At 42.5% G+C, this 24389-nt stretch overlaps 1 protein-coding gene across 8 annotated transcripts in view; it reads left to right on the top strand.

The window, feature by feature from the left end:
• The window catches only part of LOC140186043 (DENN domain-containing protein 1A-like), a 630918-nt gene that overhangs the window by 556858 nt on the left and 49671 nt on the right, over positions 1-24389 (top strand). For 2 of the 8 annotated variants that reach the window (XM_072239859.1, XM_072239858.1), the window contains one exon: positions 11262-11321. The exons of 1 other annotated variant lie outside the window; for it this stretch is intronic. In XM_072239859.1, the coding sequence (XP_072095960.1) occupies positions 11262-11321 (60 nt within the window). Of the gene's footprint in view, positions 1-6006; positions 6385-11261; positions 11322-14922; positions 15152-17288; positions 17543-24389 lie in introns of those variants that run through there. 5 more of the 8 variants (XR_011882770.1, XR_011882769.1, XM_072239861.1 and 2 more) reach the window with 5 other exon arrangements.

Here is a 24389-nt window from a genome sequence, read left to right as displayed (position 1 = left end):
GGATGGTCATAGGAGCAGCTGGTGCATGTCACAAGTCCTGGTTATGCGACCACTGACGCCGGGCAGACGGTCCCTGAAGAGTAGCAATACTGGCTGGTGTCACCCATCTCGTAAAGACATCGCCCAGAAGAAGGTGTCAATGGCAAACCACTTCTGTAGAAAAATTTGCCAAGAACAATCATGGTCATGGAAAGACCGTGATCACCCTTGGCATATAACATGGCACATAATGAGGATGATAACAGCAGGGTAGAATCTGTCCTTGAGCTTGGGGGTACGTGCTTCCAAGCTTTTGTATCTCCTTCCTGATGGAAGGAGGGAGAAGAGATTGACCAGGGTGGAACCTTTTAAGTGATTAAAGAGATTAGCTTTATTTGTCACATGTACCTTGAAACATGCAGTAAAGTGTATTGTTTGTGTTAACGACCAACATTGTCCAAGGATATGCTGGGGGCAGCTCACAAGTGTTTTGCCGTGCTTCTGATACCAACATAGCATGCCGACAACTAATCCTAACCCATATGTCTTTGGAAAGTGGGTGGAAAGCGGAGAAATGAAAGAAAGCCCACACGGTCACGGGAAGAATATACAAACTGCTTACAGACAGTGCCGGGAATTGTTGTAACGTGTTACACTAAGCGCTACACCACCGTGCCACCCAAAAGGAGGGGTCCTTGATTATATTTGTTGCTTTCCAGAGGAGCAGGAAGTTGATGGTGGAAAATTGATTTGCATGATGGACAAAGCTTTGTTCACCACTCTCTGTGACTTGCTGTGGTCTTGGGTGAAGCGAGCTGTGATGTACCTGGATAGAACGCTCTCACTGGTGCATTTGGTGAGATTCATTGAGGACATGCTGAATTTCCATGGCCTTTTGAGGAAGTATGCTTTCTGAGAATCAGAATCAGGTTTATTATTGACAATTGTCTCATTACATGGGTGTAATTGGGGGTTGTGGGCTCGTTAGGCCAGAAGGGCTTGTTACCAAGTTGTATCTCTAAATAAATCAATAAATAAACAGACTTAAATTAACATAAATGATACATAATTTACATGGCAGATGGGGATTCTGTAATCAAATTTGGGAACTAAATTCCTTGACTCCATAAACAGCTACTCTATGGCGAGCTTTTGCTGGGCAAGAGAAATTGAGGTAGGTCCCATAAAAGGTCCAGAGAGTGAGTAAAGGCTAATATTGTACACACTGAACTTGTTCCCAAACAGCTGGAGCAGAATGCACAAGACCAGAGTGTCCAATGAGCCTTGGTTAAAATCACTCACAACAACCTCAAGGAGAGGTGCCATGCAGAACTAGTCACTCCCCGGCAAAGAAGAAAAGCTGTAGCAATGATTCCACTGCCAAATGCAGGACAGTTTTCACATTCTTATTGTGGACATCCACGTCACTTACAACGTGAACTCAACAGCCACTGTCGAATGTACAACAGAACTGCAGAAAACATTGGTTCACTGTTATCTCTATAGCATGTGTCCCACTCCCATCAGGGAGGAGGCTATGTTGTGTCCACACTAGGACCGCTAGACTCAAAAACAGTTACTTTCCCCAAGCAGTAAGGCTGATCAACACCTCACCTACGAACTCACCCCAATATATCCCAACTACCACTACTTTATCATTTCCTGTCAGTTACCTTGCGTGCAGACACTCTTGTGCCTAGCATCCCTTTATCTACATACAATCTGTCTATGTATATACAGTAAGCTATCTTATATTTATATTTATTTTGTTTCTTTTTATTGTTGTATTTTTTATCTTATTGTGTTTTTTGTGCTGAAACAGATCTGAAGTTACAATTATTTTGTTTGCCTTTACTCTTATGTACAGCAAATGACATTAAACAATCCTGAATTGAATTGAATCATTACTAGTCAGGGAAAATGTCATGGCAGTGCTCCATCAGGACAGATAGAGAACTCGTCTAGTGAAGCATTATGGGTGGAATTGAGAAATAAGACAAGTATGACCACGTTAATGGGGCTATATTACAGACCACCCAACGGTCCTAGCAATTTGGAAGAACAAATTTGTAAAGAGATTGCAGACTTTTGCAAGAAACATGTTGTTGTTATAGCAAGTGATTTTAACTTTCTATGTATTGACTGGAAATCCCATACTGTAAAAGGGCTAGATGGGATAGAGTTTGTCAAATGTGTTCAGGGAAGTTTCCTCCATCATTATGTAGAAGTCCCAATGAGAGTGTGTGTGATTCTCGATCTCCAATCAGGGAATGAGACAGGGCAGGTGACGGGAACACTTTGCATCCAGTGACCACAATGACCACTGTGCCATTAGTTTCAAAGTAAATATGCAAAGAGATAGGTCTGGTCTGCTGGTTGAGAATCTAAATTGGAGAAACACCAATTTTAATGGTATCAGAATTGATCTGGAAAGTGTAGATTAGGACAGGCTGTTTCCTGGCAAAGGTGTACTTGGAGGCCTTCAATAACAAAACTTTGAGAGTACAAGGCTTGTATGTGCCTGTCAAAATAAAAGGTATAGATGACCAGTGTAGGGAACCTTGGTTTTAAAGAGATATTGAGACTCTGGTTAAGAGAAAAAAAGAGGTGCGTAGCCACAGGCAAATAGGAACAAATGAGGTGCTTATGGAGTACAAGAAATGCAAAAGAATACTTAAGAAAGAAATCAGGAAGGCTAAAAGAAGGCAAGAAGTTGCTCTAGCAGGCAAGGTGAAGGAGAATCCTAAGGGTTCTAAAGACATGTTGCAAGGCCTATAGAAAATATTCACCCCCCCTTGGAAATTTTCATGTTTTAATGTTTTACAACATTGAATCACAGTGGATATAATTTGGCTTTTTTGACACTAATCAACAGAAAAGACGCTTTCATGACAAAGTGAAAACAAATTTCTACAAATTAGTCTAAATTTATTACAATTATTAAACACAATTGATTGCTTAAGTATTCACCCCTTCAAGTCAGTATTTAGTGGATGCGTCTTTCACAGCAATTACAGCCTTGAGTCTGTGTGGATAGGCCTCTATCAGCTTTGCACATCTGGACATTGCAATTTTTCCCCTTTCTTCTTTACAAAACTGCTCAAGCTCTGTCAGATTGCATGGAGAGTATGAGTGAACAGCCCTTTTCAAGTGCAGCCACAAATTCTCAGTTGCATTGAGGTTTGGACTTGTGACTTGGCCATTTGAGGACATTAGCTATATTTGTGTGTAGCTTTGGCTTTTGCTTGGGGTTATTTGCTGGAAAACAAATCTTCTCCTAAATTGCAGTAATCTGCATCAGGTTTTCCTCCAGGAATTCCCTGTATTTTGCTACAGTCATTTACCCTCTACCTTCACAAGCCTTCCAGGGCCTGCTGCAGTGAAGCATCCCCACAGCATGATGCAGCCACCACCATGCTTCACACTAGGGATGGTATATTTTTGATTTTGTGCAGTGTTTGGCTTAACATAGCTTTTAGTCTGATGGCAAAAAGGCTCAATTTTGGTTTCATCAGACCATAGAACCTTCTTCCAGCTGACTTCAAAGTCTCCCACTGGCAAACTCTAGCTGAGATTTTTGTGACTATTTTTCAACAGTGGCTTTCTTTTTGCCACTCTCCCATAAAGCTGCAACTGGTGAAGCACCCAGGCAACAGCTGTTGTTTGTGCAGTCTCTCCCATCTCATCTATTAAAGCTTGTAACTCCTCCAGAATTGTCATAGGTCAATTGGTGGACCTAACCCTGTACAGATTACAGAGAAGGAGGTGTTTAGTGTCCTGAGGCAAATCAGGGTGGGTAAATCCTAAGGGCCCGACAAGGTGTCCCTCGGACCCTACAGGAGGCAAGTGCAGAAATTGCCAGAGCCCTAGCAGAGATATTTAAAACATCCTTAGTGACAGGAGAGGTACCAGAGGATTAGAGGATAGCCAACGTTGTTCTGCTATTTAAAAAAGGCTCTAAACATAAACCAGGAAATTACAAGCCAGTGAGTCTGACATCAGTTGTGGGAAAGGTATTGGAAGGTATTCTAAGAGATTGGATGCTAAAGAATTTGGATAGACATGGACTGATTAAGGATAGTCAGCATGGCTTCGTGCGTGGTAGGTCATGTCTAACCAATCTTATAGAGTTTTTCAAGGAAGTTACCAGGAAAGTGGATGTCGTCTACATGGAGTTTAGTAAGGCATTTGACTAGGTCCCACATGGGAGGCTGGTAAAAAGGTTCAGTTGCTCAGCATTCAGGATGAGTTAGTAAATTGGATTAGACATTGGCTTTGTGGGAGGAGCCAGAGAGTGGTAGTAGAGGATTGCCTCTGACTGGAGGCCTGTGATTAGTGGTGTGCTGCAGGGATCGGTGCTGGGTCCATTGTTGTTTGTCATCTATATCAATGATCTGGATGAAACTGTGGTTAACTGGACACCAAGATTGGGGGTGTAGTCCACAGTAAGGAAGGCTATCTTGGCTTGCAGAGGGATCTGCATCAGCTGGAAAAATGGGCGGAAAAATGGCAGATGGAATTTAATGCAGACAAGCGCAAGGTTTTGCTCTTCAGTAGGACCAACCAGGGTCAGTCTTACACATTGAACGATAGGGCACCATGGATTGTGGTAGAACAAGGGGATCTGGGAATACAGGTGCATAATTCATTGAAAGTGGCTTCACAGGCACATAGGGTTGTCAAGAAAGCTTTTGGCACATTGGCCTTCATAAATCAATATCTTGAGTGCAGAATAAGGGATGTTATGTTAAAGTTGTATAAGATGTTGGTGAGGCCTAATTTGGAGTATTGTATGCTGTTTTGGTCACCTACCTACAGGAAAGATGTAAATAAGGTTGAAAGAGTGCAGAGAAAATTTACAAGGATGTTGCTTGGTCTAGAGGACCTGAGTAATAAGGAAATATTGAATAGGTTAGTACTATGTTTTTTAGAATGAAGGTTGAGAGGAGATTTGAGGGGTATAGATAGGGTAAACGTAAACAAGCTTTTTCAAGGGTTGGGTGGGACTACAATTAGAGTCATGGGTTAAGGGTGAAAAGTGAACAGTTTAAGGGTTACATGAGGGGAAACTTCTTCATTCAGAAGGTCATGAGAGTGTGGAATGAGCTGCCAGCACATGTGATGCATGCAAGCTCGATTTCAACATTTAAGAGAAGTTTGGATAGGTACATGGGTAGTAGGAATATGGAAGGCTATGGTCCTAGTGCAGGATGATACGAGTTGGCAGTTTGAATGGTTTTGGCATGGACTAGATGGGCCGAAAGGCCTGTTTCTGTGCTGTACTTCTCTATGACACTATGAATGTGTCAATAAGCTTCAACAACACTACATCAAAAAGAATTTGATTTCTAGCTTTGGAGAACTGTCGAAGTTCTGTAGTAACAGGATACTTGCCAAGATATGCTGCTGCACATTTAGGCTTAAAATATTTTGCAAAGCAGCATGACAAACGCATTTAGTGATAAACCACAATGCATCAGGATATTGGGAACCTCAGGAACTGTTGTAAGGGATCTTCACATTTCAAAGGCATTTGTCCACAAGTCCCTGCAAAGAATTATGAGGACCGCTGAGAAGATCATCAGGGTCTCTCTTTCACCAATCTGAGACGTTTAGCAGGAGCACTGCATATGCAGGCCCTTAGCATTGTCAGTGATCCCTCCCAGCCGTCCAACAATCTCTTTGATCCCTTACGATCAGGCAGGAGGTACCGTAGCATTAGAACAAGGACTGTTAGGATGAAAAACAGCTTCTTCCCCCAGACTGAGACTCCTGAACTCCCTGACACCACCCAGGTCTCATCACGTATGAAACACCAGTAGCATTATACTGTTTACTTTTTAGCCTTATGCTAAATGTCATATGGAATATATTTATTTATTTGTGATAATATTGCTTTATGTGTTATGTGTGTGAGTTATATGTACTGTGTTGTGTACCTTTGGAGGACGAAGGTTTTGTTTGTCAGTATACGTGTATGCTGTTGAATGACAATAAACTTGAACTTGTACCTCCTTAACCAATCAGCTTGGATACCTGCAAGATGGCTACACAAGCACCAAGTAAAACCTAAATCAGAGTCACAAACAAGAAAAATCTGCAGATGCTGGAAATCCAAGCAACACCTGCAAAATGCTGGAGGAACTCAGCAGGCCAGGCAGCATCTATGGAAAAAAGTACAGTCTAAATCAGAGCATATGGATTCAATGAAGAGGCAAGAAACTGCAGATGTTGGAACCTGGAGTGACCCTGCCCCACCCATCTTAGGCCCTAATAGTCTTTGTCAGATACAGTGGGAAACCAAACATCGATGACATGGCAAAGAAATCAGAAATAAACATAACAGCATTAACAACGCACACAACATGCTGGAGGAACTCAGCAGGTCAGGAGGTACTATGGAAATGAGTAGCCAGTCGACGTTTTAGGCCGAGACCCTTCATCAGGTCAGGAATGGAAGGGGGAAGATGCCAGAACAAGAAGGTGGGGGGGGGGGGGGGAAGAAGTATGAACTAGAAGGTGATAGGTGAAGGCAGGTGGGTGGGGGAGGGGGGAAAAGTAACAGGCTGGTGGGGGAGGGGTGGTGATAGGTGTAAAAGAAGCCAATATTCGGTGCTTCCCTCTGGCGTGAGGGGCTGTCCTCTTCCCTTTCTCCCATGGTCTACTCTCCTTTCCTATCAGATTCCTTCCTCTCCAGTCCTTTACCTTTTCCACTATCACTTCTCAACTTCTCATTACATCCCTCCTCCCCCCACTCACCTGGCTTCACCTATCACCTGTCAGCTTGTACCCCTTCCCCTCCTCCCAGCTTCTTTTTCTGGCTTCTTCTCCCTTCCTTTCCTATCCTGATGAAAGGTCTCTGCCTGAAACGTAGACTGCTTATTCATTTCCATAGGTGCTGCCTGACCTGTTGAGTTCCTCCAGCATTTTGTGTGCGTGGATTTCCATCATCTGCGGAACATCTTGCATTTATAACAACATCAGTTAATTATTGAAATAAATCGGATGTACCTCACCATTGAACTGTAAGGTCTTGTATTCATTCAAATGTGATTACTTCTGAAAGGAAGAACTAGTTGACAGGGAGGCCTTTCCAAGGGAGGGAGAAGTTACCTGCTAACGTGAATTCAGCAATCCTGTTGAGGACCAGTTTACAGAAATCATTCTGTGAAGGGGGAGTCTTGTACCCGGTAGACAGACCTCCAGAACAAACATAAAGGAACTCAGCAACACAAACAGAATGCTGGAGGACCTTCATCAGGGTCTCAGCCTGAAACATCGACTGTTTTTTCCTCTCCATAGATGCTGCCTGACCTGCTGAGTACCTCCAGCATTTTGTGTGTGTTGCTCTGGATTTCGAACATCTGCAGAATCTCTTGTGCTTATGAAGTAATTGAAAGATGTAACAAAGAAAATCATTCTCCTAAACGTCACTTTTTATACTACTGCTTTCTAAAATACTATTATTTTGATTCATTGTTTATAGTGATGATGAAAGTCTGTGTAATTGGAACAATCTGCAATCATTTCTTTGTTATTTTGAGTTCTGAAACTAAGGCATATCGCTGGATGTTATGTGAGCATTCAATTTGAAAGGACTAAAGTGTAAAAAGCAAGATGTAATGCGGAGGCTCACAATACTCCAAGTCAGACCCCACTTGGGGAATTGTGAGCAGTTTTGGGCCCCTTATCTAAGAAAGGATGTGCTGGCATTAGAGAAGATCCACGAGAATGATTTCGGGAATGACACGATTAACATATGAAGAGCTTTGGATGGCTCTGAGCCTGTACTCACTGGAGTTTAGATGAGGGGGTGGATCTCATTGAAACCTTTCAAATGTTTAAAGGATTAGATAGAGTGGATGTGGAGAGGATACTTCCTATCGTGGGAGTGTCTAGGAGCAGAGGATACAACCTCAGAATAGAAAAATGTCCCTTTAGAACAGAGGTGAAGAGGAATTTCTTTGGTCAGAGGGTGGTGAATCTGTGGAATTCATTGCCACAGACAACTGTGGAGGCCAAGTCATTGGGTGTATTTAAAACGGAGGTTGATAGGTCCTTGATTAGTCAGGATGTCAAAGGTTATGGGGAGAAGGAAGGAGAATGGGTTTGAGACTTACAGTAGGTGTTGGAGTGGTGGAGCTAACTCAAAGGGCTGAACAGTCTAATACAGCTCCAATGTCTTATGGTCTTATGTGGAATGGTTTATTAACTCCAGATCTACATTTTCTTGGCCGTTGTGTGATAAAATAAAGACCAGGGCAGACCTGTGACTCAGAGCAGAATTAAATTTTCATTGTTGCGGAGATTTGGGTGATCTGTAGTGCAGACTTTTCTTTTAATCTGACACACTTCACTAAGTACCTCTGCTGTTAGGGCAGTAGAGCTGCTATTAACACAATTGCAGTGACCGTGATGCACAGACTGAAGCACTCACTGATAAATCCTTTCAAGATTCAGTAAAAATTGACATTTTTTTAACTTCAGGTTTCATTGGTAAGCAGCTCAATGTAACAACTAATTAATGTTGCTTAATGCATGCGGCACTGTATCATTTATATTTAAATGATTCTTCACATATTTATAATGCTGAATATAAGAATTGCAGAATTGTTAGTCATTTATGTGAAGGCATGAGGCAAAAAAATGACTAACATTTTTATATCCAAAATATTTAGTTTCATCTTCCACAGATTTTATTGACTCCAGGTGCAATTCATTCAACCAATCAAAATCAGAATCAGAAACAGATTTATTATCACTGAGGTACTGTATGTCATGAAAATTTGTTGTTTTGTGGCAGCAGTATAATGCAAATCATGAAAAATTACTATAAGTTACAGTAAGAAATGTTAAAAAGTAAATAAGCAGTGCAAGGAGAGAGCAAAATAAAACGTAATAATCTCTAGTGAAGATAGTTAGCAATTGTTGCCGGACTTGCCGGTAAGTGGTGGGTGCAGGTTCAGTTTCCACATTTAGGAGAAATTCAGATAAGTGCATGGATGGGAGGGGTATGGACGGCTATGTTCCAGATGCAGGTCGATAGGACTAGGCAGATTAATAGTTTGGTATGGACTAGGTGGGCCAAAGGGCCTGTTTCTGTACTGTAGTCCTCCATTATTCTATAGCTCATAGGTATGTGCCTGAGTTTGCCTTGGCAAACTCTTATAGATCTGCTTATGGTGACATTTGAAGTGTGCTTGTGTGTTACATAGACAATTTGTCAGTCATGGGTGCAGAGCCAACTTACTTCTATCAGTCTCGGCCTGAAATGTCGACTGCACCTCTTCCTACAGATGTTGCCTGGCCTGCTGCGTTCACCAGCAACTTTGATGTGTGTTGCTTGAATTTCCAGCATCTGCAGAATTCCTGTTGTTTACTTCTATTTGTGGTGACTTTGAAGCATTGGCGTTGGTCTTGAGAGAGGTCCCTATCATTTGATCTGAACTTCTAAGTCACATTTTAGAAGAGGGCTGTATCAACGTTTGGATCTAAAGTCAAAGTCGGCCCTTGTCCCAGAGTGTTCAGCTATTGCCAACACAGCAGCCTGGCTAAAATTTTCTGATGAGACTTACTGATCGAAGGGGTAAAAAAGGAGGACCCCTTATCTAAGAAAAGATGCACTGGCATTGCAGAGGGTTCAGAAGAGGTTCACAGGCATGATTCCGGGAATGAAACAAATAAGGTATGAAGAGCGTTTGATGGCTCTGGCCCTGTACTCACTGGAGTTTAGAAGAATGGGGGTGGGAGTGGATCTCATTGAAACCTGTCGAATGTTGAAAGGCCTAGTTAGAGTTGATACAGAGAGAATGTTTCCTAATTGTGGGGGAATCCAGGATCAGAGAGCATTGCCTCAGAGTAGAGGGACATCCATTTAGAACTGAGATAAAGAGGAATTTCTTTAGATAGAGAGTAGTGAATCTGTGGAATACATTGCCACAGATGGCTGTGGAGGCCAAATAATTGGGTATATTTGTACATTGAGTCAAAATTTAAAGCAGAAGTTAATAGGTTCTTGATTAGTAAGGGCATCAAAGGTTATGGGGAAAAGGCAGGAGAATGGGATTGAGAGGGATAATAAATCAGCCATGATGGAATGGTAGAGTAGACTCAATGGACTGAATTTCTAATTCTACCTGTGGTCAGTGCTGATTCACATTATGATAAAACTATGGAGGGTGATTTTGCTTGATTAAATCATCAGATAGCTCTGGGCAGTGTCCGTGCGTTTAGCACAGGGACTCCCTAATATCTGCATACATCATGGGTACAATGAACACTACCTCATCAGATGGCAGAGGGGAAGAAGCTGTCATGCTGAAGACCAATGCAAAGAGTAACAAAATTCCAAGTTGGATATTTCACCTTTTGGTCATTTCAGTTTAGAAAACCAGCAAGGTCTGGTGCATTGAACTGTCCTTGTGTGAAGACGGGATGTCCGATTCAGATTTCTTTATCACGCGTACATTGAAACATAGAGTGAAATCCATCCCTTGTGTTACAACCAACACATCCAAAGATGTGCTGAGGCCAACCTGCAAGTTCTCCACACTTCGTGACACCGATGTAGCAGGCCCACAATGTTCAGCAGAATCACACAAGCAGCAGCAGTGACATCAACAAGAAAACAAAGCAAGACAACAACAGCAGAACAAGCTCTTTTCCAGCTCACACACACAGATAGAGTTCTAACCCCAGGACAGGCCACCACCAGGCCTCCAGTCCTTGGCTCCGGACTCTGAAACACAGTCTAACTGTGTAATGTTCAGATCAGTATGTGAAATAGCTAAGCGATCCAAATAAATTCAATTTGGAGAAGTTTCGAGCTTCGTGCTCACAGAACTAAATGGATTTTAATCATGATGTCTGCAGCAGTTACTTAATTTAATAAGCACTGTACTCTTAATTTGAATAAAAATAATGGTGTTCTGCAGTTTTACATGGAAGTGCTACATCTCACAAAATGATGTATATGTATGTAAGAGTTCCCCACTCTGCCTGTTTGCCTCTTTGTTCCATGCTCTCTAATTATAGATAATGCTCTTCTAAAAGCTGGTACAAGATAAATTATTTTAAAAAATGTAAGAGTTTGTTTTAGCTGAAGCCTATTGTGTCAGATCAAGTGTTTCATATCAGTACACGGATCCAGGATAATGATCTCCCAATATGTGCAAGTTTCAAGTCTGTGTTTTATTAGAAGCTGCACTCTTGTTTTTTTTTTAAACTGTAAATTGATTTGAAGGGTACATGGTTGTGACGTTTGAGTTTCCACTTTGATACAGCCAGAGAAAATTCCTCCACCTCGGCCGCCTCCTCCAAAGATAAACTGTACTCCTCCACCTGTGAGTAGAACTGAAGTTACGTCCTTCCTCACTTATTCTAACACTGCTAATTCCACTACCCTTCACTTCAATTTGTCTGCCAAGGGACTGTAGCTTTGCTCACCTTTCAGAACAGGTGTAACCCCTTTCTAATTCTACCTGTGGCCGGTGCTGATTCACATTATGATAAAACCGTGGAGGGTGTTTTGCTTGATTAAATCGTCAGGGAACTCTGGGCAGTGTCAGTGCATCTGACATTGGGACTCCCTAACATCTGGATACAAGGCTCTAACTTCAATTGCATGCACGGATATGGCAGTTTGTGTTTGTACACAGGAAACATGCATGTTGTACATGCTCAGAGGTGGTCTAACCTTTTAATTGGACTAATTACATATTTATAATGTAATCTACAATATTCATAAGGTGTGCAGTGTTCTTATATGCCTCTCTGTGTGGTGCTGTGTGCATGTGGTACATTAGAAAGAGTATCTTGTGATAATGCTTTTGGGACGTTTTCAATAATGTTTTAAATTTTTCAAGAGCTGACATGGACCTCTGCAATGTTATAATCATATCAGTGATAAAATTCAATTTTATTGTCATCTGACTGTATATATATACAACCAAACGAAACAACGTTCATCCAGATCATGGTGTACCCACAAAACATGTATCACACACAGCACATAAAACAAAATATTACCATAAATAAGTTAAAATATAGTTCAAGAATTCATATAGTCCGCAGCACAGGTAAATGGTAAACATCATAATATATAGAACAACTCCCAGAGACTAGACCTCGCTGGTGGCGGGGCAGTCATTGGTCTCATCACTGTTTAGCAAATTGTGCTTCAGCTCTACTATAAAGAAATAGCTCGTGATGAGGTATTGTTACCAATCAAACGGAATGATACATCACAGAATAACAGACAGATTCAGTTTCATTTTTTGCACATGTACATTGAAATGTGTCGTTTGCGGTAACAACCAACAGACCTAGGGACACGTGGGGGACAGCCCACCCCCTGAAGATGAACCGATGACAGACCCCGAATGGCAGACTCAAATTCTGGGCATGCCAACTGACCAACAAATTATGATTCCCCCACTCAAAATATTGCCCTGTCTCAGAGACACAGAGGCCAAGGTTCTCCTTCTTTGAGATGGGAGGGTGATGAAGTACAGAGCAGTGTGATCAGTGGATGGGGAGCAAGTCACCTGTCAGTCTATTGACTGTGGGATGGTGCACAGCCCAGTACAGCTTAACATAGAACAGTAAAGCACTGTAAGGCCCTTCAGCGCATGATGTTGTGCTGACATTTAACCGACTCTTAAGATCAATCTAACCCTGCCCCCCTACATAGCCCTCCACTTTACTACCATCCATGTGCCTATCTAAGAGTCTCTTAAACGTCCCTGATGTATCTCCCTCTACCGCCGCCTTTGGCAGTTCATTCCATGCACCCACCACTCTCAGTGTAAAATTACCTCTGATATCCCTTCTATACTTTTCTCCCGTCATCTTAAAATTTTGCCTTTTCACTGTGGGAAAAAAGTCTTTGGTATCCACTTGATCTCTGCCCCTTATCTTCTTGTACATCTCTATCAAGTCTCCTCTCATCCTTCTTCGCTCTAAAGAGAAAAGCCCTTGCTCACTCAACCTTTCCTCATAAGACATGTTCTGTAATCCAGGCAGCGTCCTGGTAAATCTCCACTGCACCCTCTCCAAAGCTTCCTATAATGAGGTGACCAGAAGTGAATACAATAGTCCAAGTATTAAGAAAGCAGAAAATTCTTGACTCCAAAGACTAAGGAATAAGCCTGCTGATGGGCACACCAAGCACAATTGCTGTTCCACTCTTCAAATTTTAGCTGCAGCAGGTAAATTTAAACAAAGACCACAGAAGTTTTCTTACTCATTTATGGGAAATGAGTATTGCATGCACAGTATTATGTTTATTTACCTTTGGGAAATTGATGATGGTCTGGCTGTTCAAACCACTGCAAACCCATTCATTTATAACTCTTATTGTGACAATGTTTTATTTCCACATTTTCTCTTTGACACATTGGTTGTTTGACAGTCTTTGTTTACAGAAAGGACTTCAAAAATTATTTTTTACTCCTTTATTTTCCTGTGAATATCTGCAAAAAAATTAATCTCAGGGTAGTATGGCTGTTGCCCGTCGTATCCAACAATCACAGGAGACCTGTGCAGGAGAGTTTTTAAAGTAGAAAAGTCGGTGCACCAAAACTGTTCCACTCTCTCGACTCAGAAGTCCGGGTCCAGTGGTACAAGAGGTCATCACAGCTGGGTCTTCCTTGGTTGCAGTGGATGACCTTGACGTCTTCTGTGCCCTGTCATGCCCTTTGCTCTCTACAAAGTGTTACAGAACCACCTTGCAGGCCATTGGATCTCACTGGAGGTTTCATCCACCCTGTCTGCCAGAGCTAACGTCACATGCTAGGACAGGCATGTCCCTAACTTACTGGGTATGAGGCCCGCCAGCTACCTCCACCTGGTTTAACACGCCCTTCGAGCGCTATACCAGAATGTGGCCACTGTCACATGAAAACAGCTATTTGGAGCCACAGGTGAAAGCCAAGTGTCCAGTGGGGACCAAAGGCAAGTGAGTTCTCCCAGAATGTGCACAACTAGCTGCCCCTATCTGGATACCCCATACACCCCTCAAGGTAACAAATACCTACATACTTTGATAATAAATTTACTTTGAACTTTGAACTACTCAGTGGCCTAACAGATCACAACCAAAGTATATGCCACACTGAAACACAAGGCTGCAGACACTCTGGCTCCTCCCGTACCCTTCACCTCCTTATACCAGTTATCTCCCCAATCTTTAAAGCCAGATGAAGGGCTAACCATTTCCCTTCACTGCCTGACCCGCTGGATTCCTCCACCAGTTTGTCTTTTGCTAAAAGTTACATGCTGTGCATCAGGTGTTACATAGGCCTGACCTAGTAAAGCTTGTCCCTTAACAGGCATTAGTAAACATAATAGATTCATGACGATCCAATAATTAGGTATCTAATTACCCCAACCTTTGAGTCACACTTTATTCAATTAACAGAGTTTAAGTTGAACTCATTTCCTTGATGCTGCCTGGCCTGCTGAGTTCCTCCAGCATTTTGTGTGTGTTGCTTTAATGTATTTTTAAAGCGTTTTGTTCTTTGATTCTAATTTCTTGAGTACAAAAATCTAGAACTCACTGTTGCTAAGATATCAGTCCTTAATTTATTGAGTATTTCCAAATGCTAGGTGGAAAAAGGCAATATTTATTTATTTAGAGATACAGAATGGTAACAAGCCCTTCCAGCCCAAGCGGGCCCATGTCATTTCGACTCCTTACAGACAACAGGGGAATCGAACCCCAGCTGTCGGCACTGGCACTGTAATGTTCGTAGTCTCATCGTATCCAACGATGACAGGACACCTGTATGGGAGAGTTTTTAAAGCAGAAAAGCTGTTGCACTGGGACCATTGCACTTTCTCAACCAGGCCAGTGGTACGAGTAGTCATCACAAACTGGGGACTTTCTTGGTTGCAGTGGTCCCCATGTGTCTCATCATGCCTTTCACTCTCCACAAAATATAGCAGAACTGCCTTGCTGGCCATTGGACCTCACCGTTGATCTCATGCACCCAATCTGCCGCAGCTGACTTCACATGCTAGGACAGGCAATTCCCTGTCTTACTGAGGTATGAGGCCTGCTGGCTACCCTCACCTGGTTTAGCCCGCCTTTGGAAGCATGGTACCGGGATGTGGCTGCTGTGGCATGACTTGCAGCCACAGGTGAGCGCTGAGTATCCAGTGGGGAACAAAGGTGAGTAAACTGCCCTGGAATAGACACAATAAGCCCCTTCACCGGAGGCGTTACCCCTTCCTGGAAACCCCAGACACCCTGTAACATTAACTACTACAGTACTCTAATCCCAATATAATCTCAAATGAAATAAAAGAATAACATGGACAACTATGTCAATATTGCATCAGCATTTTCAGTATTAGTCTTGTTTTGATTTGGTAACTCTCTCTACCTTTGAGAATCATTAAGGAGTGTGTAATGCTCAGCAAGCAGTGAGCAGAATTTCTACCAGGCCATTAGCTGTAGCAATAGGGGACCAAGGAGATTAGCTGTCTGGGATGGGTCCACGGTTGACCCTCTGCCCTGGCCTCGGCAGTTCTCTCTTAATCCAAAGTACCAGAAAGACAGCTCCACTAATATTCCCTGAAACCTGCTTTGAAAGAAATTGCACTGCCAAAATAATGTCAATTAAATGAAACAGAAATGAGTGAACTCCTGTCCCTGGTATACAAGGCTTCATTTGCACTGGGTTTTACTGTTGGCTCAGCTCCCTTAGTTGGTTTTGTGCTCTCCATAATCCACTGATTCCACTCGGCCCAGTTCGGTCAGAGGAAGTCTGTGATCATCGTTCCATATACAGTGGATTCCGGTTAACTGGGACACATTGGGACCAGTGCAATTTGGCCCAATTAAGTGGCTTCCCCAATTAGCCAGAGTTTCATGGAAATAGTTAAAAATGTCTAAAAAGGGCAAACTACCATTTAACTGAATATCATTTTACATATTCAAATGAAATACAAAATGAATTTGAACACTAACAATACTACTACAGTACCATAAAACTATAGTTCCTAATAGTTAGCAGTGGAGGAATTCATCCAGTGTACACTGCTGTATCTTTTGATTGACTGTTCATTCATTCGTTATACGCCGTGTTGTATGATGTGGGCAATCATGGTCTTTCCATGACTATGATTGTTCTTGGCAAATTTTCTGCAGTAGTGGTTTGCCATTGCCTTCTTCTGGCCAGTGTCTTTACAAGACGGGTGACCCCAGCCATTTTCAATACTCTTCAGAGATTGTCTGCCTGGCATTAGTGGTCACATAACCAGGACTTATGATATGTGCCAGTTGCTCATACGACCATCCACCACCTGATTACATGGCTTCATGTGACCCTGATTGGTGGGGGCTGGGGGTGGCTGAGCAGGTGTTGCACTTTGCCCAAGGGTGACCTGCGGACTACGAGAGGGAAGGAGTGCCTTATACCTCTTTTGGTGCAGACATCTCTCGGCCCAGCACACATGATTGACTGTAAATGAACAAATCAACGCAGACACCGAGTGTAGATAACGGACTGCCTTCATACAATGCTTTCAATGATTGCATCCTCCATATCTTCATTTTCATTTTAACATTCAACATGATTGTTGATACCTTCAAATTCTTCATAATTCTTAACTTGTTGAAGTAATAAAATTGTTTCATTTTCACTCCCAGCCATTTCTGGCATCCCCCAAGCCTGAATACCTGAAACCATAGTGAGCAAAGCATTTCAAAATTGTCTTACTATTTATTTCTCGCCAATTATCAGAGACGAAAATCACTGCTTTTTGAACGCTAACACATGCAACAGACGCTATTTAAAAACTGTTCATTCTAAGCACCAGGTAGCATCTAAAGGCCACACAAAGTACATGTGACTGACGCTAGTTAGAAACTTCGGCATCAGTCTCCTGTCCCAATTTAGCTGCATAGTATTCCAAATAAATTAAGGGAATCCTGGCTATTTTCTCAAATAATTTTTGTCTTTAAGATTTGTCCCAAGTAAGTGGCTGCCCCAATTAACTGATGGCTCAATTAACTAGAATCCACTGTTTAAAGTATTCTGATGGTAGGTTATTAAACAGGGTAGATATCACTGGACAACAAATTTTTTCAAGTGTTGCTTCCTCAGAACTTTTTTTTTGTTTATGATAGACTGCTTGAAGCTGAACACAAATATAATTTCAGACTCCTGAATCATGTAGGAATTTGGAGAAACAAGACATTCTTTTATTGAATATAATGCATTTAATTGCATAACGGTGCTGAAGCCTTGTAATATTTCAACTAAGCTAAAAATGTTTTGTTGATGATTTTTGTTTCTACTCAGAATCTGAGGCTTCTTGCTTAACTGTCCAGCAATATTCGGCCAGCTTTGATGGATTCCGGTTGCCCTGATACCATTTCTCCATGTCCTGGTGAAGCCTTTCACCATGCTCATCACTGACAATGCCAAGATTGGCAGGGAAGAAGTCTAAATGGGATGCAGAAAATGAACCATGTTACACTTCATGGTTTTCTATGCTTGAAGCATGTTGTCAACCAGCTGCACATAGTTACCTGCTCTGTAGTTACCAATAAATTTTGCAACAACATCCTTGATGGCCTTCGATGTGACTTTCTCGCGTCTCACTAGAAGTTCTTCGAATTGCCTGTCGTTGACAATGCATTTGATTTGTGGGCCAACAAAATTGTCTTCCTTAATCTTGGCAACAGTTATTCTGGCTTGAATTATGAATTGAAATAACAAATATGGGCAATTTTTTATAAAGGTTGGTGATAAGGAAATTTCATGGTGATTTTCATGATCAGCAGCCCAAAATCCTTAAGATACACCCAAAAGTATTCAGGAAGGAAATTTTTTGTTGTCCAGGTATGTGATTCCGGTCAATACCAATACCATTACCACTACTGTCAAGGTCTTTAACCAGAAAGTAGCAGGCGGAAGCCATTTTGCACCTGGAGCCAGCTCCTCTCCTCAGTCACAGCATCCGTACTAGAGGCTCTGCCTTTTTAAAGAGCATCCTCAAAAGGCGCCATGCCTCCCGAAGGACCCTCACTACCCAGGACATGCCCTCTTCTCATTGTTACCATCAGAGAGCTGACCCACACTCAAGAACAGCTGCTTTTCCTGCGCCATCAGATATCTGAACGGTCCGATATGGATCTGAACCCACTGGCTCCTCTCACCTGGTCTAGCCTGCCTGTGTACAGGCATGTGGGCCACTGTCACAGCTACTTGAAGCCACAGGTGAGAGTTGAGTGTTTAGTGGGGTCCAAAGATAAGTGATCTGGGACAAGCCCCTTCACCAGAGGTACTACCCCTCTCTGGACTCCCCATACACTCTATTCTACTGTCATTAGAAACAGGGCTAAAGGTACAAGGAGTGATTTAAAAGAACACTACATCCCATGATGACTTGAACATTACACAATATAGTAAACTTTTTAGTCTTAAGAATAAGGTTAAAGTACACCTTGCTTAATTAAAATGAGTGCAGGGCATGAACAACTTCCATTTCTTTAATCACTTCCGATAATTACGAAGTGACCTGATTGCAAATCAGGCCTTGCCCGTAGCAACACTTCATTGTCTCCGAAGAACTAATCAAAAAGCGCGACCTCCATTGTCTGCACGGCGCAGTGGTATGTCTCCTTCGAACTAAAATTCAGCTGCAAATTTCAGTGAAATATCTTCATTTTGTGCCTTATCAGCATTTAAGGAAATCTTTGAATAAATTATCTGTCTATATGATAGCGTGTCACTGGGTGTACGTCACGTGTCAATGAAGCTTTATTGTTCGATGGTTCTGGCACCAGGCTTCATTGACAAGTCCTGGTAATCGTGACACAAACCCAGAGAGGTACAGTGACATGTGCAATTCTCTGCAGATGTTAAATCATTAACACAGCATTAGAAAGCACATGGTATTTGTTTTTTAAAAACATTTTAAATCCGGTTAGTGTCTTGCGATTATAGATTCGATAAAGGCGCAGCTGCAATCACCAGAATTCAAAACTATATAAGAAATATTTCACAATTTCATTATAGTGAAAGCACACATTATTATGTTGCTGTGTGTACGTGATGCTGCTATTTTGTACATAAGCTTGAATTTAATGTTTAATAATGATTAAATGCGAGCAGTTGGGTCTGAAGCAGTTTTCGGATTTGCCCAGTTGGATTTGTCACTGTAGGGAATCTGCCTTTTTTTCCGTCTGGCTTTTCACTGAAGTCCCTTTAGGCGATGGCTCCAATCCTTCTTTGCATTTCTCCCCAGATATATCTGGTGTTACTGACACCAGTGGGGTAATCGCCGGCTTTTCAAAGCTCTGGCGGAAAGGTGAAAGTATTAGCAGCGCGATGACAGGCAAACTTCATGCATCACCTTCCAGCTCAAGCTTAATTAAACAGCCTTCTTTTTCTTTTTCTTCCTACTTCGTTCTATCATCCCTAATGAAGCAGTCTTTTCCATCGATCCTGCTGATTGCTAGGCATTCCCTTTTGTTTGTTGGCACTGAGCCATGACAGCTCGGCGCTGCTAATTAGCTCTGTTGTTCTTTTCCCCCATGTTTCTCCCTGTTGCAAGTTCAGGCAAACTTGCCACAAACTTAATCCTTCTGTTCCTTCCAATCGGGTTCACATGCTTAAGCCGTCTCCATTGTGTCGAAGGGCGGCTTTGTCTGAGGACAGGCTCTACCCTCCTCCTCCTCGGCAAGTTCACAAACCGACCTCCTTTGACCCCGTTCTTTTCTTCAGCGGCGCTGGCTACACCGAGGTCATGGGTTGAACAACCTCCCCCTCTCTGCCAAACTTTTGTTGCGTTCTGCACCGAGTTAAATCTCTGAATGCTTCAGTTACTTTCTTTTGTCGTCTCTTTTTTAAGTTTGGGAATGTTCGTGAACATAGAATTGGATTTTTTTTTCTCTGAACAATGGACTATTACTCTCAAATCCGGGTGATTTAAGTGGACATTTTACCCACTCTAAACGTGATGGCCGGTTCAGCCTGCAACCTCACAGGCTGAGGTTTTAGGTTTCTTGCTCTGAAAGTAATCCGGTCAATAAAACCAACTTGCAGATCAGTAAATTGAAGAATTTGACTTTCATACGCTTCACGCTTCTAAAATGCATCCCAGATTTTCAGTATGCCAAATCCCATGAAGAAACATCTGTGGAATTACTGCCATCATTTCCTCATGTAAGGTCATTAATCAGAAGTTGTTCTTTAATGATTTTAAAACAGCTGTCATAGTTCATTTGGAAAAAAGCACTCCTTAACTGAAACTGCTAAATATATTTAAAGACTGATATTAAGTTCCATGTTGCGGCTCTGTCTTTAATTGATAATCCCCTTCACTATCTAGTCTGCTTCATAAATAAAAACCGGTCCAAGGTATCTGACAGACAAAACAGTAAGAGATTAAAATAAGCGGCGGAAGAAGCCAGCAGTTTCACACCAAGACGGGCCAACAACACTTGTCAGTGACCACACCGCCTTGGGAGGGGAGGGGAGGGGGGGGGGCGGGAGGGAGAGCTAACAGCGACGTCTACCCCGTTGGTGACGGGGAGTGTCACAGGTATCAAAGATTGCGAAGGAAGCAGATGGTTGAGTCTATTGAATGTAGGATGTGTGAAGCGTTCTGTGAAGGAAGAGAAAACGTGAAGTGAATGGTGGGGGGGAGAGAATCAAATAGACAAGATATTTCGTTCACCTTTACATTTGTTATGAATCCCAGTTTAAAATATAATTAAATTATATAGCCTTCAAAAATAATAAACATTGTATTTACTGGGTAACTTCCATTTTATATGGCTTTCAAACATCTTTGGCAATAATTAAGCCTTTGGGCTACATTCCTGAACTGGTTTTATGCCTGCAGCTTGTCATGTGACTTATTAGGTTTCTTAATTACCTTTAAATAGCAACTGTGGTTCTGATGACTCCAAAAGCATTGGTTCCAAGACTTTTAGGCCTCTGTCACACTGGCCTCAATTTTTCTATCATCTATGTGCCGAAGAATCTTTTAGGAATCCCGAATGTACCTTCCTCTACCACCTCCCCTGGCAGCATGTTCCAAGCACTCATCATTATCTGTGTAAAAAACCCTACCTCTGACATCTCCCCCCCCAATACTTTCCTTCAATCATCCTAAAATTATGCCCTCTTCTATTAGCCATTGCCACCTGGGAAAAAGTCAACGGCTGTCTATTTTGTCTATACCTCTTATCATCTTGTACACCTCTATCAAGTTACCTCTGATCCTCCTTTGCTCCAAAGAGAAAAGCTGGAGCTTGCTCAACCTCATAAGACATGCTCTCTAATCCAGGCAGCAACCTGGTAAATCTCCTCTGCACCCTCTCTAAAGCTTCCACATCTTTCCTGTAATGAGGCGACCAGAACTGTTCACTGTTCTCCAAGTGTGGTCTAATCAGAGTTTTATAGAGCTGCAACAATACTTCACAGCTCTCGAGCTCAATCCACCGACTAATGAAGACCAGCACACCATCCACCTTCTTAAACATCCTGTCAACTTGCACAGCAAAGGTGAGGGATGATTGGGCGTAGACCCACTGTTCCCTCTTAGCTGTGCAGATGAGTGGCCACACAGTAACTGAAATGCTCCTGCACACGTAGCCTTTGTGCCGCGCAGCTAGAATTTTCTTTTATATAATGTTTTATTAAAGTGCTGCACAGTTTTCAGGCTGTGTAAAAATTTCCTGCTCAGAGCAATGGTTGGTTCGTGCAGCTGTAAAAAAAAATTAGAGGGAATGTTGTATAGACCACAAGATTCCCATGTTCCTCCGCACTGTTAGGAGTTCTGCCCTATACCCTGCACGTTGCCTCGGAGTTTGACCTTCCAAACCAAATCAACTCACATTTTTATGGATTGAACTCCATCTGCCATTTGTCAGCCCAGCTCTGCATCCTATCAATGTCCTGCTGTAATCTACGACAACCTTCTACTACCACCAAACTTTGTGTCATAGAAACATAGAAAACCTGCAGCACAATACAGGCTCTTCGGCCCACAACGCTGTGCCGAACATGTACTTACTTTAGAAATTACCTAGGGTTATCCATAGCCCTTCATTTTTCTAAGCTCCACAGACCTATCCAGGATTCTCTTAAAAGAACTTACCGTATCCACCTCCACCACTGTTGCCGGCAGCCCATTCCACGCACTCACCACTCCCTGCGTAAAAAATTTACCTCTGTATCTACTTCCAAGCAGCTTAAAACTGTGCCCTCATGTTAGCTATTTCAGACCTGGGAAAAAGCCTCTGACTATCCACAGGATCAATGCCTCTTATCATCTTATACACCTCAATCAGGTAGCCTCTTATCCTCCATCACTCCAAGGAGAAAAGGCCAAGTTCACTCAACCTATTCTCATAAGGCGTGCTCCCCAATCCAGGCAACATCCTTGTAAGTCTCCTCTGCACCCTTTCTATAGTTTCCACATCCTTCCTGTAGTGAGGTGACCAGAACTGAGCATAGTACTCCAAGTGGGGTTTGACCAGGGTCCTATATAGCTGCAGCATTACCTCTCGGCTCTTAAACTCAAACCAACAGTTGATGGAAGCCAATGCACCATATGCTTTCTTAACCACAGAGTCAACCTGCAGAGCAGCTTTGAGTGTCCTATGGACTCGGACCCCAAGATCCCTCTGATCCTCCACACTGCCAAGAGTCTTACCATTAATACTATATTCTGCCATCATATTTGACCTACCAAAATGAACCACATCACACTTATCTGGTTTGAACTCTATCTGCCACTTCTCAGCCCAGTTCTGCATCCTATCGATGTCCCGCTGTAACCTCTGACAGCCCTCCAAACTATCCACAACACCCCCAACCTTTGTGTCATCAGCAAATTTACTAACCCATCCCTCCACTTCCTCATCCAGGTCATTTATAAAAATCACAAAGAGTAGGGATCCCAGAACAGATCCCTGAGGCACACCACTGGTCACCAGCCTCCATGCAGAATATGACCCGTCTGCAACCACTCTTTGCCTTCTGTGGGCAAGCCAATTCTGGATCCACAAAGCAAGGTTCCCTTGGATCCCATGCCACCTTACTTTCTCAATAAGCCTTGCATGGAGTACCTTATCAAATGCCTTGCCGAAATCCATATACACTACATCTACTGTTCTACCTTCATCAATGTGTTTAGTCACATGCTCAAAAAATTCAGTCAGGCTCGTAAGGCATGACCTGCCCTTGACAAAGCCATGCTGACTATTCCTAATCATATTATGCCTCTCCAAATGTTCATAAATTCTGCCTCTCAGGATCTTCTCCATCAACCTACGAACCACTGAAGTACGATTCACTGGTCTATAATTTCCTGGGCTATCTCTACTCCTTTCTTGAATAAGAAAACAACATCTGCAACCCCACCAATCCCCTGGAACCTCTCCCATCCCCATTGATGATGCAAAGATCTTTGCCAGAGGCTCAACAATCTCCTCCCTCACCTCCTACAGTAGCCTGGGGTATATCTCGTCTGGTCCCAGAGACTTATCCAACTTGATGCTTTTCAGAAGCTCCAGCACATCCTCTTTCTTGATGTCTATTTGCTCAAGCTTTTCAATATGCTGTAAATTATCCCTACAATGTCCAAGATGCTCTTCTGTAGTGAATACTGAAGCAAAGTATTCATTAAGTACCTGTGCTATCTCCTCCAGTTCCATACACACTTTTCCACTGTCACACTTGATTGGTCTTATTCTCTCACGTCTTATCCTCTTGCTCTTCATATACTTTTTGAATGCTTTGGGGTTTTCTTTAATCCTGGTCATGAAGACCTTCTCATGGCCCCTTCTGGATCTCCTAATTTCATTCTTAAGCTCCTTCCTGCTAGCCTTATAATCTTCTAGATCTCTAACGTTACCTAGTTTTTTGAACCTTTCATAAGCTTTTCTCTTCTTCTTGACTAGATTTTCAACAGCCTTTGTACACCGTGGTTCCTGTACCCTATCATCCTTTCCCTGTCTCATTGGAACGTACCTACGCAGAACGCCACACAAATATCCCCTGAACATTTGCCACATTTCTGCTGTACATTTCCCTGAGGATATCTCTTCCCAATTTATGCGTCCAAGTACCTGCCTGATAGCTTCATGTTTCCCCTTACTCCAATTAAACGCTTTCTTAACTTGTCTGTTCCTATCCCTCTCCAATGGTATGGTAAAGGAGACAGAATTGTGATCACTATCTCCAAAATGCTCTCCCACTGAGAGACCTGACACCTGACCAGGTTCATCTACAAACTTACCAGCCATCTTCCCACTTTCTTACTGAAGTCATTTATAAAAACTACAATGAGCAGAGAATTTTATATATTTATTATTTGGTGATACAGCATGGAACAGGCCCTTCTGGACCTTCAGGCTGCACTGCCCCACAGCAACCCCCGGT

Source organism: Mobula birostris, chromosome 22 (assembly GCF_030028105.1).
Source record: "Mobula birostris isolate sMobBir1 chromosome 22, sMobBir1.hap1, whole genome shotgun sequence".
In the NCBI taxonomy this organism is placed as follows: domain Eukaryota; kingdom Metazoa; phylum Chordata; class Chondrichthyes; order Myliobatiformes; family Myliobatidae; genus Mobula; species Mobula birostris.
Note: the sequence above shows the minus strand (reverse complement) of the source record. Positions and strands in the feature narration are given on the sequence as shown.